At 43.8% G+C, this 14,929-nt stretch overlaps 1 protein-coding gene across 1 annotated transcript in view; it reads left to right on the top strand.

Moving 5' to 3' along the window:
• The window catches only part of LOC119803878 (gamma-secretase activating protein), an 82,948-nt gene that overhangs the window by 7,933 nt on the left and 60,086 nt on the right, over positions 1-14,929 (top strand). Inside the window, exons 2-5 of the mRNA XM_038315329.2 lie at positions 955-1,031; positions 2,125-2,181; positions 10,081-10,150; positions 10,658-10,708. Of these exons, the coding sequence (XP_038171257.1) occupies positions 955-1,031; positions 2,125-2,181; positions 10,081-10,150; positions 10,658-10,708 (255 nt within the window). The remainder of the gene's footprint in view (positions 1-954; positions 1,032-2,124; positions 2,182-10,080; positions 10,151-10,657; positions 10,709-14,929) is intronic.

The following is a 14,929-nucleotide window of genomic DNA, read 5'->3' on the forward strand; positions in this document are numbered from 1 at the left end:
GTGTCCTAGGTAGGCTACCGGCAGAGACCTCTCCAAAGCCTCTACAGCAAGGGGATGAGATGTTCTCAGCTCAGAACAGAACTTTTCTACTCCAAGCTCCACCTCCCTCCTCCCTGTCTCCTCCTGGGTAATAAACACAGGAACCTTTCTGGGGCCGAGGGTGGGGGTAGGGGTGGGGGTGGGGTGGTTCTTGACAGCAAGAGGAAAAACATTTTCGGACTCTTAACACGGCGCTAACTAAAGACAGCATCCCGTGGGGAAGACGAGCAGGGATGTCTGTACTTCTGGGTTAGCTTGTTGCTTATGACGCCATAGCAAGAGAGGGAGGGTTTGCCTGCTTGCTTGTGTGTACATGAGTGGAGTGTGTGTGCACACATGAGCGGGTAGAGGCTAGCCGATGACGTCGGGTGGTCCTCCTCCATTACACGCCATCTTTCTTGAGACACACGCTCACGGAACCTGGCACTCCCTGGTTGGCCAGCAGCTATAGCAAGCTGAGTCTACTCCTCCAGCAGGAGAGCTGCACATGTATGTTGCCAGGCCTGGCTTTTTACATGGGTGCTGGGGATCTGAGTGCAGGTCTGTACACTGGTTTGGTTGGCACTTTGCCAACGGCCCGCCGGAGAGTAATTCTAAGTTGGTGCGCCACTAATGGCATCGCCTCGGAATGCGTAAGAGAGGCTAGCATACAATTGAAATCCTTGCGATACAGCGTAGAGAAGAGTATACAGTGGGCAGGTGAAGAGGACACACCCTCCCCCACTAGTCTTTCCCTGTCCCCTAAAGGTTGTGAGTGTTTCGACTTCTAATGGGATAGACTAAGTGTACCTGCTGTGCAGTCTCTACAACTGTCACCAGCTTTTAGTTTAGAACTTGATTTCTCTCACGAATACTCTTTTTGTTGGATGTGTTAAAGCCATTTCCTGAATATTAGCTTGTCATTTTATATTCCAGGTGTTTTAGAAACAGCTGATGAGAGCTTGCGTGTGCTAAACATCGAAAGAAATGGAAACATTATTTATACCTATAAGGTGAGTCCATGCTGTCTTCTTATTGCAATGAATAAATACAGCATACGGTTTATTGTTTTCATCATTTAGATTATCTTTCGTGGAATTCTTTTGAGAGAAAAATCTCACTATATAGCCATGGCTAGCCTAGAGTTCACCATGTAGACCAGACTGGTCTCAAACTCACAGATATCTGCCTGTCTCTACTTCCCCAGTGCTAAGACTAACTTTTTACAGAAACAGTATTCCACTTTATTGAAGGGCAGCAAAGACTTGCTGGTCCTTAACCTTTAACATCCTTGGCTTCTGTATAGGTGATATTGAAGAGATGCTTATGAGATATTTTCTTTTTTAAAAAAAAAATCAGGTGAAACTACATATCTGAAATTCAAAAAAAAAATGATAATTTCATTTTCTAGAGGGAAGAAAGGGTCAAGATATTTAAACCTAACTAGTATGTTAAAGTTTTGTCTTTGGGAAAATGTTAACTATGACATCAGATGGGAATATAACCATAGTTGTCATGGTAGATATTTAACAACGTTGTTGGATGTTGGATGCTCTATGGAAGATTTAATTTTACAGACAACTCTGCTAATAGGGACACACAAAAGGAGTAATTCCAACAGATAGTTCTAGACATGTGTTCCACCGTAATTTCTTTCCTGTTGATTAAAGAAAATTTGCATATTGTGGGCTGGAGAGAGGGCTCAGCCGTTAAAGGCTAGGCTCACAACCAAAAATATAAGAAAATTCGTAAGTTGTATTTGGGGATGATGCATTTAAAGATTCAATTTTACTTACTGATAATATTCTTATATTATGGATTTTGTTCAATACCCTTATCTATTTTGTATATTTACTCCCTTAAGGACACGGCTGGAGGTTCATGCTAACGCAGACCCTAGATTCTCTCAACTGTTAATGGTGACTCCATTCCTGCTCCAAGTTTCAGGGACTCGCTGAGTTAGGCCTGGTCTTCTAGATGTACACAGCAGGCTTCCTTTAGCCTGCCTTTTGCTAAAATTGCTATGGTTATTTTAGCTTTCTTTAAAAACAATGGCAGCCTCATTTCCCAAACAATGGCACTAACAAACATCTGATTGATTTTTAGGATATTAAGGGGAACGCTGTCTTTGGATTATATGACTCCCAAACCAGACAGAACGAGGTAATTGTAGATTTCTTAGCTGACTGTTTTCTTTTTTCTTTTGCCTCCTCTGTTTTCTAGATATAAAGCTCAATTTTGTTTTCCAGAAACTTAAATATTTTCATTTCCCCCATCTCCTATTTCTTAGTTTTTTAAAAAAATCCTTGTTGTCAAAAAAAAAAAAAAGTCTAATGACCCCTGAACCAAAATGACACACATAGTCTTAGTTCTTTGAAGTTCAACTAAAGTTGGCTCAGACTAATTTTATAATAGTATGGAGAAAAAAACTAAAAAGCAGAAAGTAAGTCCACTGCCTTCTGCAGGACCTGTGTGTACTCTTAGGTCATTTTCATAGCGGCCTTGGCTCTGAGTTCTGATTCTGGCTGACTTTCGTGACATTGCTTTTGTTCCCTTTTTAGTAACAGTCCAGATTTGGAGCTGGTTCCCTAGTTTTATTCAAACCTACTTCTGTTAGTTTCTGCTCAGTGTGGACAAGGTTAGCCTAAATGGGACCTTTGGGTGGCAGGGCAGTTTGTGCTTAGGTGGGAACATTTGAGAATCGTGTCTTATTGGCCTTGAACTTAAAGATCCCTTTTGCATTCTAAGTTTCTCACAGGTACCTCTCTCTTTCGGCTTCAGCGCAGAAAGTGGTCATTCTCTCTCCCCATCACCCACCCATTCCACGCACGGTCGCTCATTTCTGTTTATCCTCTGATTCAATAACTACACAGCCAATGTTCCCCTTGTGAACATCCAGAGCCCCAGGGATGACCAAGGCAAATCCTTTTGAGACTCAATCTGGGGAAGAAGCAAATAATACTCTGGGGCTGGGACAGTCCTTCCCTTGGCTTCTAGATGGTCCAGATTTTGAGAAGACGCGTCCTGAAGTAGCATTATGTGAAATTTTATTCTGACTTGCGTGGGTGGGGGTGCAACTACCCTTTATGGATATGTTCATTTTCTCTGCCCCTCCCCTTCTCTCTCTCTTTTTCTCAAGACAGGGTCTCTGTGTAGCCCTGGCTGTCCTGGAACTCACAGAGACCCTTCTGCCTCTGCCTCCCGAGTGCTGGGTTTAAAGGTGTGCGCCGCCGCCACTGCCCGGAAAAGTTTGGTGATTTGTGAAGAACAGATGTTTAGTTCTTACAGGTTCCAGATGTTGGGAAGTTCAAGGTCTAGGGTCCTACATCTGGTAAGGGCTTTCTTCCTCTGCCATGGTACATGGTAGAAGGGTGAGGACGAGGACAGGTGAGCAAGAGGGGTCTTGATTCACCTTTATGCTAATCCTCTCTAATCCTCTCACAGTAACTAACCTGGGCTGATGAAGCTGCCATAGTCCATTAGGAGGGCAGAGCCTGTGACCAAACCACCCTTCCCTGAGCCTCCCCCTCCAGACACCACTGAACTGGGGATTCTGTTTCCAGCCTATGAACTTGGGAGACACAGTCAAACCACAGCCGTCACTAAGCCCCCTCTCTCTTCTCTGTTTCCCACATGTTCAGAACACTTTACAACCCACGTTGCTCCTCCTGGCTCTTTGGTTGAGGAAATGGGTTTGCATATCAAGTCATCTGGACTTGAAATTTTCTTTCAGGTTCTGTATTTTTGTTTTGGATCTGTGCCACCAAGAGAAAGACAATGCTTTGTTTCCAGGCTTGGTTCAAGGCTGCAACAAACCTAACGATCCCCCACCTTCCTAGGAGGTTTTGTTTTTAAGCAGGCAAAACTGCCAAGTCCCAAGCACCCTTGGCCCAGTTTCCTCCGGTTCTTGCATCTGTGTAACTAGAGCGTGACAGGAGAACCAGGAAGGTGACTCTGGTAGGATGTGGGTGTCACGGTTCTGTGCCATTTCATCACAGAGCACGATTCTGTCGCCGCTACTGCAGTCAGCGAACACCGTGCTGGCGTCCCGAGAGCTGCTGGCGGCTGTTTACCAGTTCCCAGGAAACTCAGGGCCCTTTACTTCTGAAGTCATTTACTTTCCTAAATTTACAGTTGCTGCCAATATGTTGCCCCTCTTTACAAAGACTTATTTGTGTGTTTATTTACTTTGTGAGTGTCTGTGTGAGTGTGTGCGTCATGTGCGTGCAGAGCCCATGGAGGCGGGAAGAGGGGCGTTGGATTCCCGGTTCTGCAAGAGCTCTGAGCACGCTTACGGGCTGTACCATCTCTCCAGCCGTCCCCTTCCATAGACAAGACTTTACTTATGCGCTTGTTCTGTGGTCCTTGGGGTTGAATTCATAGCCACTGTTCATGTCAGGCAAGCGCGGCACCACCGAGCTGCAGCCTAACTCCTTGGTGTTTTTCAAGATCCGAAATTGCTGACACATATTTTGCCTTTGTTGTTAAATGTAATTTAGACAAAATGAACTAAGGAAAATCCACTGCTTCCTACCCATATTTCCATCCTTTTCATTGCTTCATCTTTTTTTCTTTTTTAAAAAACATTTTCTTGATCTTTTAGGAATTTGCTTCAGTCATGGTCACTCAGAGTTGTATGCAGGTCACATATTCTCAGTTTTCTTCACCTGAATCTTTCTCTCATTTATTCATTTTGAAAGATGATTTTTGTCAAGTCTAGAATTCAAGCTGACAGCGATTGTCTTTTGGTTCCTAAAAAAAAATGTCCTCCTCCCTCCCTCCCTTCGAGCCTTTTGTGGGAAATCCATCTTTTAAAACATTTTCTTTCTGTATTTAAGGTGTCATTTTCCCCAATCACTTTTGAAAAAGTTTTGTTTTTTTTTTTTTCTCCTTTGCTCTTTATTTTCTGAAAATTTACTTGAGTGTGTCCCTATGTTTGGGTTTTCTTTTCCTTTCCTTCTTTCTTTCTTTCTTTCTTTCTTTCTTTCTTTCTCTTATAGATTATTATTATAAAACTTTCTTTTTATTTATTCTCTGTGTCTTTCACATCATGTATCTCCATTCCATTCATTTACTGTCCCTTTATATCTGCCCTCTGCCCTTGCAACCTCCCCACAAAATAAAACAAAATAAATTTAAGAGAAAAAATAGACAAAAAGGGGAAAATCTTGTCCTGGAAGCTGTAGTGTGACACAGAGAGTCACGTGGCACACCCTTTAGTCCATTCGTTTTTCCTTGCAAATGTTCACTGTCATTGGTCTGGCTGGAGGCCTCTGGCTTCTGCTACACTATAGATGCTGGACCCTCATGGGGACACCCTTGGACATCCTATTGTTGCCCTGTGTCATCATGGAGACCCTGCAGCTTTGGGTCTGCAGATCTGGCCCCTTCACATGCTCTCCAGATCACAGATGGAGTTGGGGTGGGCCAGTTCCTAGCCCAGGTCTGGGCCTGGGCAGCTGCAGGGTTGGTCAGCCCACCAGCTCTCCCTGCCCTCACCGCCAGGGTGAACTCTTCAGCATTGTACTTGCTAGTTAACCCCTTGCAGCAATGAGCAAGGGCGGGGCGGGCTCTCTGCTCTGCCAGTGCTGCAGCTGGAGAAGGGTGGGGGCAGCTCTCCTGCTCTCATGACCCCAGGGTCGGCTCTCCTGCCTTCCATTGTTTGGGTTTTCATTCAGTTTCTTGAATCTTTTGCTCCAATTTGGGGCAATTTGCTCATCAGTCACTATGTCTTCTCCTTTTCTGGACTTTAATTGCATCAAATTAATTCATCAGATCTTTGTGGTAGTCAGGGGTCTATGAGGTACAACCCCTTTCCCTTGGTCTCAGCTAATTTACTTTGTGCGGTTCAGATTAGGTATTTTTTTTCCTTCAAGTTCCTGGAATTTTTTTAGTATGTTGTTATCATTTAAGATTTTAAAAGTTGATCATTATAATTTTCAAGAGAAAAATTTCTATGTATTTTTCTTTATCTCTGTCCTTGTTAAGATATCCACTGTTTTTATTCAGTCACATTTTAAACTTCTTAGTCGAGGGCTTTTGTCTTTTTTTTTGTGTGTTTTGAAATCTTTGCCACAGCGTCTAGTATTTGCCACCCTAGTGCCCAATGTCTGTTTTTCTCACTCCAGCTGAAGTTCTCCCTGTTCCTGGCATGACTCAGTTTTCGTAGCTCCCAAGAGACTCTAGGTCTTGTTTAGTTTTCTGTTCCAGTGTCTCCTCTGATACAGAACTTGTGAAGGACTGAAGGGCACCATCCCACTCCCGCCGTGGTAGGAGCGAAGACAGGAACTCTTTCACTTGGCTTCCTTTGATGGTACCCAGCTGAGAGGGCCCGCTGTTGGCACTATGTGGAGATGGGCTTTTCAGCTTCCTGCTAGGCTTCACCCCCTCAGTGTCAGGAACCAGGGTGGGTGCTGGGGGACGTGAGTCCTGGCTTCGCATCCAGCCTTTCTGACGGTGCTCCACTGAGGAAGAGCCGGGCCTCCTCAGAGCTAGGTCCCGGTGGATGCCCACCATCCTACATCGCTTTCTGTGCGCTGCGACGGGGAGGTAGATTTCTACCAGGTGGGAGGAACGTCGTGATTTCTACCTGATCTTTTCTGATCCCCTCTGGCAGGAGTGGACAGCGCCTTGGGCATCCGGATGGAGTGGGATCCTAGTCTCCCCGCTCAGCCTTGTGGGTAAAGGGGCAAGTGGGGTCGCCTTTCCTTAGACTGTTTCGCTAGAGTAGTCTGGAAAGAATCTAACAGACTCTGTCTTGCTGGCTTTCTTGTTTCTTTGCCTCGGGCGATGGAGGGGAGGTGTTTCTGTCTATTTCTGGCATCCTTTCTGCTATAATCTCTTTTTTAGCTTCAAGTCTAGAATATGCTATGCAAAAAAAAAAAAAAAAAAAAAAAAAAAGAAAAAAAAAAAAGCCACCACTGCCTTGTTTCTCAGAACTCGGAGTCCCCAGAGTCTGTGTTTCCCCACCCCCAGGATGCTGTAGACCCAACCCACAGCTTTGTGCTTACTGGAGAAACATGTATCCAACCTGTGTTTTCTTTACTTAACTTTCCAGGCTTCTTAGTTTCATTTTGTAGACAATGTTCAGAGTTTTCAGCTTTACTGAGCGGGGAGACTGGGGAGGAGTGAGTCTTTTTTGGTCTTGCTCTCTGCAGTTTTAGATGAATGACCCTCCTTACATGGCCAAACAGGAAGAAGCACACTGCTTAGCCATAAGGGGACAAGTTCCCTTCCTCCCCGCCCCTCTCTGACCTCTCTTCCTTACTCCCAGCCCTGCTGGCCTACCCTCAGAGCAAGCAGGCGGAAATAAGACTTGCGCTGGTGGTATACAAGTACCTAGCGGACTTTGCTGGGGATCTGAGACTGTTCTTCTCTGATTCTGCTCACATGGAGTGTGAGGTTGGAACTGCCAGGCTTTTGGGGACCAGAACCTGGAGTTTTGTTATGTAGAGGCTGAAGATGTGTGAAAGCCAGAGGATTAAAAGAATGGGTATTTCTATTTCTGGATTAAACCATAGCTAAAGCCCAGACCTGCCTCACATTATCCTGTTCCACTGTGTAATTGCTTTTATGCGTAAGCTAGTTTGGTGACTATTTTTTTGATGTTTACAATGAAGAATCCCATACTTCTATTCCTTGTGTCCCAGAAATTCTTGCATAGGCTCACAAAGATGTACTTGAGGTTTAAGAGTGTATCTCAGTAGTAAAATACTTTCCCAGCTTGTACAAGTTCCCAGGTTTGAGCCCCAGCACTAGAAAATAATACAAATGACTGTTAACTGCATCATTTTAGTATCTAAAAGTAGGAGCTAAATTAAATTAATGCCCACAAATAGGTTATTTGGGACTAAATGCAGCGGCCGAGGGCTGAAGCAGTCTATTAAGCTGGGCTGTAGTAGAAGGCGAACATAGAGGGTAAAGGGCTTGCAGGACAAACACAAGTTCACAACCCAGCACCCTCTTAAAAACAACACAGTGTGTGATCTGCAACCCAGTACTGGGAGTGTCTAGGCAGGCAAGGTCTAGGGACCCGTGGTTCTGACCATCTGTCCAAAATGGTGGAGCATGATGCAGGAGACACTGGACCCTGACCACTGGCATTCACAGCACATGCACACATACATGTGTGTCTGCATCACATATGCATACCACACACACACGTGCACACACACATACACATGCACACACAGACATATACACAGACACACACACATGCACACACATACACATACATACACAGACATCCACATAGACACACACACATACACACATGCATACATACACACACGCATACATACACATATATACACACATACACACATACATACACAGACACACACACATGCACACACAGACATACACACAGACACACACACATACACACATACAGACACACACAGACACACATACACACACAATACACATGCATACACACACACACACACACACACACACGCATGCATGCACGCGCGCGCCCTGTAATGAACACTGGCACAGAAGGCTGTCCAAAACATTTTGCTACATGAAGCAAAGCATTTGATAGGATAATACACTCTGGGCATGTTAGAAGACTAAGAAACGTAAGAACGCAGTATATATAGAAATCACTGGAAGGCTACTGAGTGAGTTACAAACTTGCCTCTTGAAACAGATTTGACATTGCCTGAGGTTTGGAAGGTTTGATGTTATATTTGACAATATTTGCACCTTTTGAGCATCAAGCTTATTCATGGGTGATCTCATAGTTAAAAGTATAAAATATTAGAAACATAGTATATAATCTATGATTTTTCTAATTTATAAATAAGAATCACTCAGAGCCAAAAGTTAAAAAACCAAAACTTCTATAGGAATAAATTCCTAAAGTATAAAATAAAGTACTTTCTTCAGAAAAGAGCTTATTTTTAATTGTGTATGTGTGTGTGTGTGTGTGCTTGTGAATGCCCCGGAGGTGTCAGATGTGTGGGGGGGGGAGGCGTCAGATGTGGGGTGAGGCGTCAGATGTGGGGTGAGGCGTCAGATGTGGGGGGAGGCGTCAGATGTGGGGGGAGGCATCATATGTACATGCAGTTATGAGCTGCCTGACATGGGTGCTGGGAACTGAACTCGGATTCTCTGCACGAGTAGCTCATACAACTATCGTCTCTCGAGCCCAAATTTAGTGCCCTCATATTAACTCAACGCTCCCCTTTAGTAACCATTTCCCGTGGTGACGGAGCCAGAGTGTGTCCTCAGTCCTTAGACTACACATCACATCTTTCATCTACGTGACTGTTTTCATTTCCCTGAGCATTGAAGAAGTGGAATCTCTTGATTTCCCCCACTGTTGCTTCAGACAGGGTCCCATCATGTAGCTCAGGGTAACTTCCAACTTGTACCCCTCCGCCTCAGCCTCTGCAGGGTTGGGGTTACTGGGGTGTGTATCATGACCGGCTTTTCTTGATATTTTGAACATTACAAACATTCATCAAAAAGGAAAGATTAAGTAGAGACAGAAGATTTCTTATCCACTCCTTTAATATGAAATACACTTGTGACACATTCCACGGTATCAGAGTTGAGTGTGTCATCGGATTAAAGCCTTTCTCCATGCTAACATCTGGGTGCACTCTGAGTATTGTCTTCTGGATCCTCATGCCCCCATGAGATGTTTTTCACTTACTTTGGCGATACCACTCCAGTATTTCTCAGTCCTCATAATAACACGAGATACATATGATAGTCCTATGTTAATTATGATGGTTAGGTAAGTTCATTAATTTTTTCCAAAGTCACACAGCTAGAAAACAGCAGTCAGGATTCGACCATGGGTCTAGCTTAGTTTCAAATTTTGTCTTCTGAACCACATCGGTTGTCTCATAGCTAAGTTTCAGTGCCCGATGTGGCACAAAATATTAAACACATTTTCCTTGAGAAATAATCCAGACGGTATGAGCATAGACTAATTCACTCGGTGCTGTAGGGAACGTTTGCTAAATAATGTTTGGTACAAAGTTTAATAGGAATTTGTCTTCATAATTGTTATTTACTGTGACCCTCCCTTTCTGGCTGTTTTAATAGCACCTGTACACCTTTGAGAGGGAAATGCAAGCCGTCAGCTGCTCTGTCAACAGCGAGAGGACTTTGCTTGGTGAGTTGAGATCCCATTGCTTCCTGTTAAGAGCTATGTCTTTTAAGTTGAAGCATTTGGATTTTGCAGTATTTGACTATAGAAGAAACTTTGCAAAAAAAAAAAAATACCTGTTCTATTAGACAACAATGAGGACACTAAGAGAGACTTACATAGATCTAATCTACATGGGAAGTAGAAAAAGACAAGATCTCTTGAGTAAATTGGGAGAATGGGGACCTAGGGGTAAGATTGAAGGTGGGAGGGGAGAGACAGGGAGGGGAGCAGAGAAAAATGTAGAGCTCAGTAAAAATCAATAAAAGAATTCAAAGGCAAAAAAAAAAACCTGTTCTAGGTAAGTCAAGTTTGAAATTGAGCCTGCAGGACACAGCTATAGGAACGAATGCTTGCTTTGCAGTCATCCACAGTGTTAGGTGATAGATCTCACTGATTCCAGGTATACAGTGTTACACTTGAACAAGCTGCCGTGCAGATCAGTTGCTAATTGATTTTCCTGTTTTCCATCAGCTGCAAGTTTCGTCCAGTACACTAAAGATGTAAGGAGTGAGCTTCAGCCGGGTAATGGAATTATTTTTCTTTTGTATGTGTTGACGGATAAAGATTTGTTGGGCTAAAGGCAAATTTCAAGCTCTTGAGAAGTGCCTTTATCTTAGAGTAAAAAGTCAGTGGCCATTTAAGCGCAAAGAAGACTTTAAATCTTGTTTCTCAAGTAGGCAAGAAGGTGCGAAAAATAATATAATAGAGATTGTAGAAAAATGAGGTGGTAATTAGCCCCTGTAGAGCAAATGAATGCTGAGAATATACTTGACTTCTATGGCCAGAAGCTAATGTAAAAGTAGGGAAACTTACAATACTACTTTAAAAATATCTGGTGAAATATTGATTAATCTCTAATGCATTGTGGATAGTTCATAAATACATAATAAAACAGACCTCTGTTCGTTTACGAAAACCTACTTTTTATTTTCTTAGCCATGCAGAATCTTTTACTTTTTAAATTGCAAAAGGTTTTCTGTGTCACCCACCAGCCTCGTAACACAACAGTATTGACTGCGCATGTTCGGGCCCCCTGCGTGGTGCTGTGGGTACTTCTGTGGAGTTCTGAGGTGGCTATCCTCAACCACGCATGTTCCCAGAGGCCAGATACATAAATAGATTCGGTGGAAGAAGAAGGAGCATCAGGCTTGTGGCGTAGCTCAGTCAGTGTAGTTTTGTGCAGGCGTGAGAACCTGCGTTCGTTTTTAAACTCCATGTAAAAACAACGCTTGTAATCTTGGTGTTATGGAGGTGGAGATGGGCCATCCCTGACACTCACTCGTCAGCCAGCTTAGCCTACTTGGCCATTCCAGGCCAATGAGAGACTCAGTCTCACAAAGCAAGATGGATGGTACCTGAGAAAGACATATACATTTGGCTCTGGCCTTCTCATGTACAAACCCACGTGTGTCCTTGTAAAGATACAGATCCACATAAAAAAGAAAAATGAAATCCTTTTATTGTTCCCATTGTTAAATATTTCATTCCTCTTTGTTTATTTTGTATGCCTGCGTGTGTATGGGCACGCTTGTGGAGGTCAGAGGACAATACGGTAGCTGGTTCTCTCCTTCCGCCGTCTGGGTCCTGGGGTTGGGTTCAGGTGGTCAGGCTTGGCAGCAGGGGCCTTCCCCTGCTGAGCATCTCACTAGCCTTGTTTCCAGTTTTAGCACAGACGCAGAGAAATATTTCAGTTGTTTAATGAAAGGTGTTCAGCTGCTGAAACCTTTCTTGACCCCTGAGAACTATCAAAGGAGGAACCACTACTTAGCTTTAGATTTTTGTTGCTGCGAAGGGCAGTTAAGTTCACTGGAACCAGCTTGGCAATTTGTTGAGAATGCTCGACTTTTATGTAAAAATCTAATTTATAAAAGTTGGCCCATTTCCAGTCTGAAAACGGGACGATTCTGAGGTGTCATCAAGCAGCCACTAATGTTCTAACGTTTCATGTCTACTGCGCTTGTGGCCTTAGGATACCATCCCCACTCCTCGGGTAGACTTCTCATGGTTAGAGTGGACCTGTTTCCTTAGGTCACTTCTGGCCTTAGTTTGGGCTTCACTGGAAACAGCATCTGCAGCAGTGAATCTGGTGTTATGGGTTTATTCAGGAAACCCTACTGGGGCATGGTTAAAGAGGCAGTGGAAAGAGGGGGACGGAGGGGGACGGGATTTGCATTTCTGACCCAGCAGGACTGGACGAGATTGTGTAGATTCGCTGTTTGCAGAGACTGACGAGGCCAGTGAGCTCAGGTGGGTGGGGGAGGAAGGGAAGTCGGAGGAAATGGAGGTGAGCGGCTGGGTGTTTGTCTTCCTAGCAGAGACCACTGGAAAGACCTGGTCTACACTGTGAGCCAAAGGGAATCGTGTGGGCTAAGGATGCATCAGGACATAAAAAATAAATCTGTCAAGATTACTTCTGGATTTGATATGCACATGAGAAAAAGAACAAGTTTGAGAAAGACTCAACCTTTTATTTTTTTGTCAGAACAAGTGTGTGTGTGTGTGGTGTGTGTGGTGCGTGAGTATGTGTGGTGTGTATGTGTGTGTATGGGGTGGTGTGTGTGTGCTGTGGTGTGTGTGCTGTGGTGTGTGTGTATGGGGTGTGGTGTGTGTGTGTGTACTGTGGTGTGTGTGTGTGTATGGGGTGTGTGTGTGTGCTGTGGTGTGTGTGCTGTGGTGTGTGTGTGTGTGTGTGTGTGGTGCCTGAGTATGTGTTGTGTGTGTGTGCTGTGGTATGTGTGTGTTTATGGGGTGTTGTGTGTGTGTATGGGGTGTGGTGTGTGTGTGTGTGTGTGTGCTCGCAGGAATATAAGGAAGTGTTTGGTTTTGTGCATTCTCAGTTTGAGAATACTAGAGCATCCTAGAGATAAGGTAGTGATCTGAATATGAGTCAGAAGTTGAGGGGCGCTGCCTTCGAGAATCACCAGTTCAGAAATGGGCTGGGCTTAGTGGTGCATCCCTTGTTGTCCCAGACCTCGGGGTAGATGTAGGAAGATTCAGAGTTCAGAGTCATCCTCAGCTACAGAATGATTTCAAGGCTAGCGTGGGGGATACAGGAAACCCTGTCTCAAAATACCCTTCACCCTAAAACAGAGACTTCAGAAATGATGTAACCAGAAAATACTATAGAATATGTCATGTTTTGTCCTTTGAACAGATATTTTAGAAAGATTTCTTTTGTCTGCTCGGAATGGTTACATTGTACGTCATTTTATTTAAGGAAAGTAATCTTTTGAAAAGTTTTCTTTAACATTCTATTGTTTAAAATGAGATTTTTTTCCCCATTGCAAAAAAAAAAAAAAAACCAAAAAACAAACTGTAACATATTTCAAGTAAAAGTTACTCTGTTCCCATACTTTACAATCAATTTTTACTGGTAACATCTCTCCTTGGCCATAGTATAGTTAATGTTTAGAAAATGACAATGACCTTCCATAAGAAGAGGCCCAGGCTGAACTCTGTCTTCCTTTGTGCTTACCTTTGCTACTAGAGACAATAGATTCTCCTTGGGCAGCAACTGGGGTGGTCACTTGTATTGGGACCCTACTGTCCTCCAGACTTCCCAAAGTCTCCACACCATTAGGGACAGATAAATAAGTGTTTCACAGAGCTGTGTTTTGGCTCAAGAGCGCCACTGTGAAGTACGTGGCATGCCACTGAGAAACATTCCTGTTAGATTCCCACCCCTGTGGTAGCTGTCCTAATTAAATTCCTGGCCTGTGCTGAACCAGGCAGGGAGTGGTTAGTGGAGAAAGAAAAAGAAAACTTAAATGATAGTTGGTTATTTATTTATAAATATATAAATTCATACTGTGAAAGCCAGTCTAAGGTGATTGCTTCCCTATTTTTCCTTAGAGTCTCCCCAGACTGTGGGGGTTTTATGCAGTTAGAGCATGTGAATTTTTATACGAGATAATTGGCTGTCCTTTTGTGTTATTTGATACAGTAATTTGGTTGTATATTTAAAATAGACATTAGTAGGAAAATTTGCTCTCCCCCTCTTGTTCTCGCTTTTTGCAGAATATTTTTATTCTATTTTCTTCTTGACTGCCTTTGACGCCGGTGTCCCTCTTACTCCTGAAGGCACGCTTTTCGCTTCGAGCAGATAGATTTCCAGGGTCCCTCACTATCCACGTGACACAGCCTGTGGTCAGCCGAGAAAAGAGTTTCAGTTGAGGATTGTCCAAACCAGACAGGCCTGTGCGTGTGTCTGTGGGGGAATTCTTTTGACTGTTAGTTGATATGGGAAGGCCCATCACCCTGTGGGCAACACCGTTTCCTGGGTGAGTGGTTCTGGGCTGCATAAGGAAGCGAGTTAGCCACGATCCTGTGATTCAGCAAGCAGCATTCTTCAAGCTTTATTTCCTGCTTCCTGCCCCAACTTCCCTCAGTGACGGACTGTGACCTAGGTGTGAAAGCCAAACCAAAGCAAACCCAAAACAACAACAACAAAAACCCAAAACAAACAAGCAAAAAAAAAAAAAACCCAAAAAAACCCCCCAAAACAAAAAACAAACCCAACCCCCAACCTCTGCTCCCGTAAGTCACTTTTGGTCACAGCAAAATCTTTGCATCTCAACCAACAGGAACACAGCCGTTTGAAACTGATGTCCTGTCCTGTCACTGGGCTGCGGTTCTGTGTTTGGTCACAAACCATGAGTATCGTCATGCGTTTTACCTGTGAAATTATACTCATGATTCCACATAATAGCTCGCCTGCTGTCCTGCTTTCTAAGTGACTGGTGT

The sequence above is a fragment of the Arvicola amphibius genome, chromosome 18 (genome assembly GCF_903992535.2).
Source record: "Arvicola amphibius chromosome 18, mArvAmp1.2, whole genome shotgun sequence".
In the NCBI taxonomy this organism is placed as follows: Eukaryota; Metazoa; Chordata; class Mammalia; order Rodentia; family Cricetidae; genus Arvicola; species Arvicola amphibius.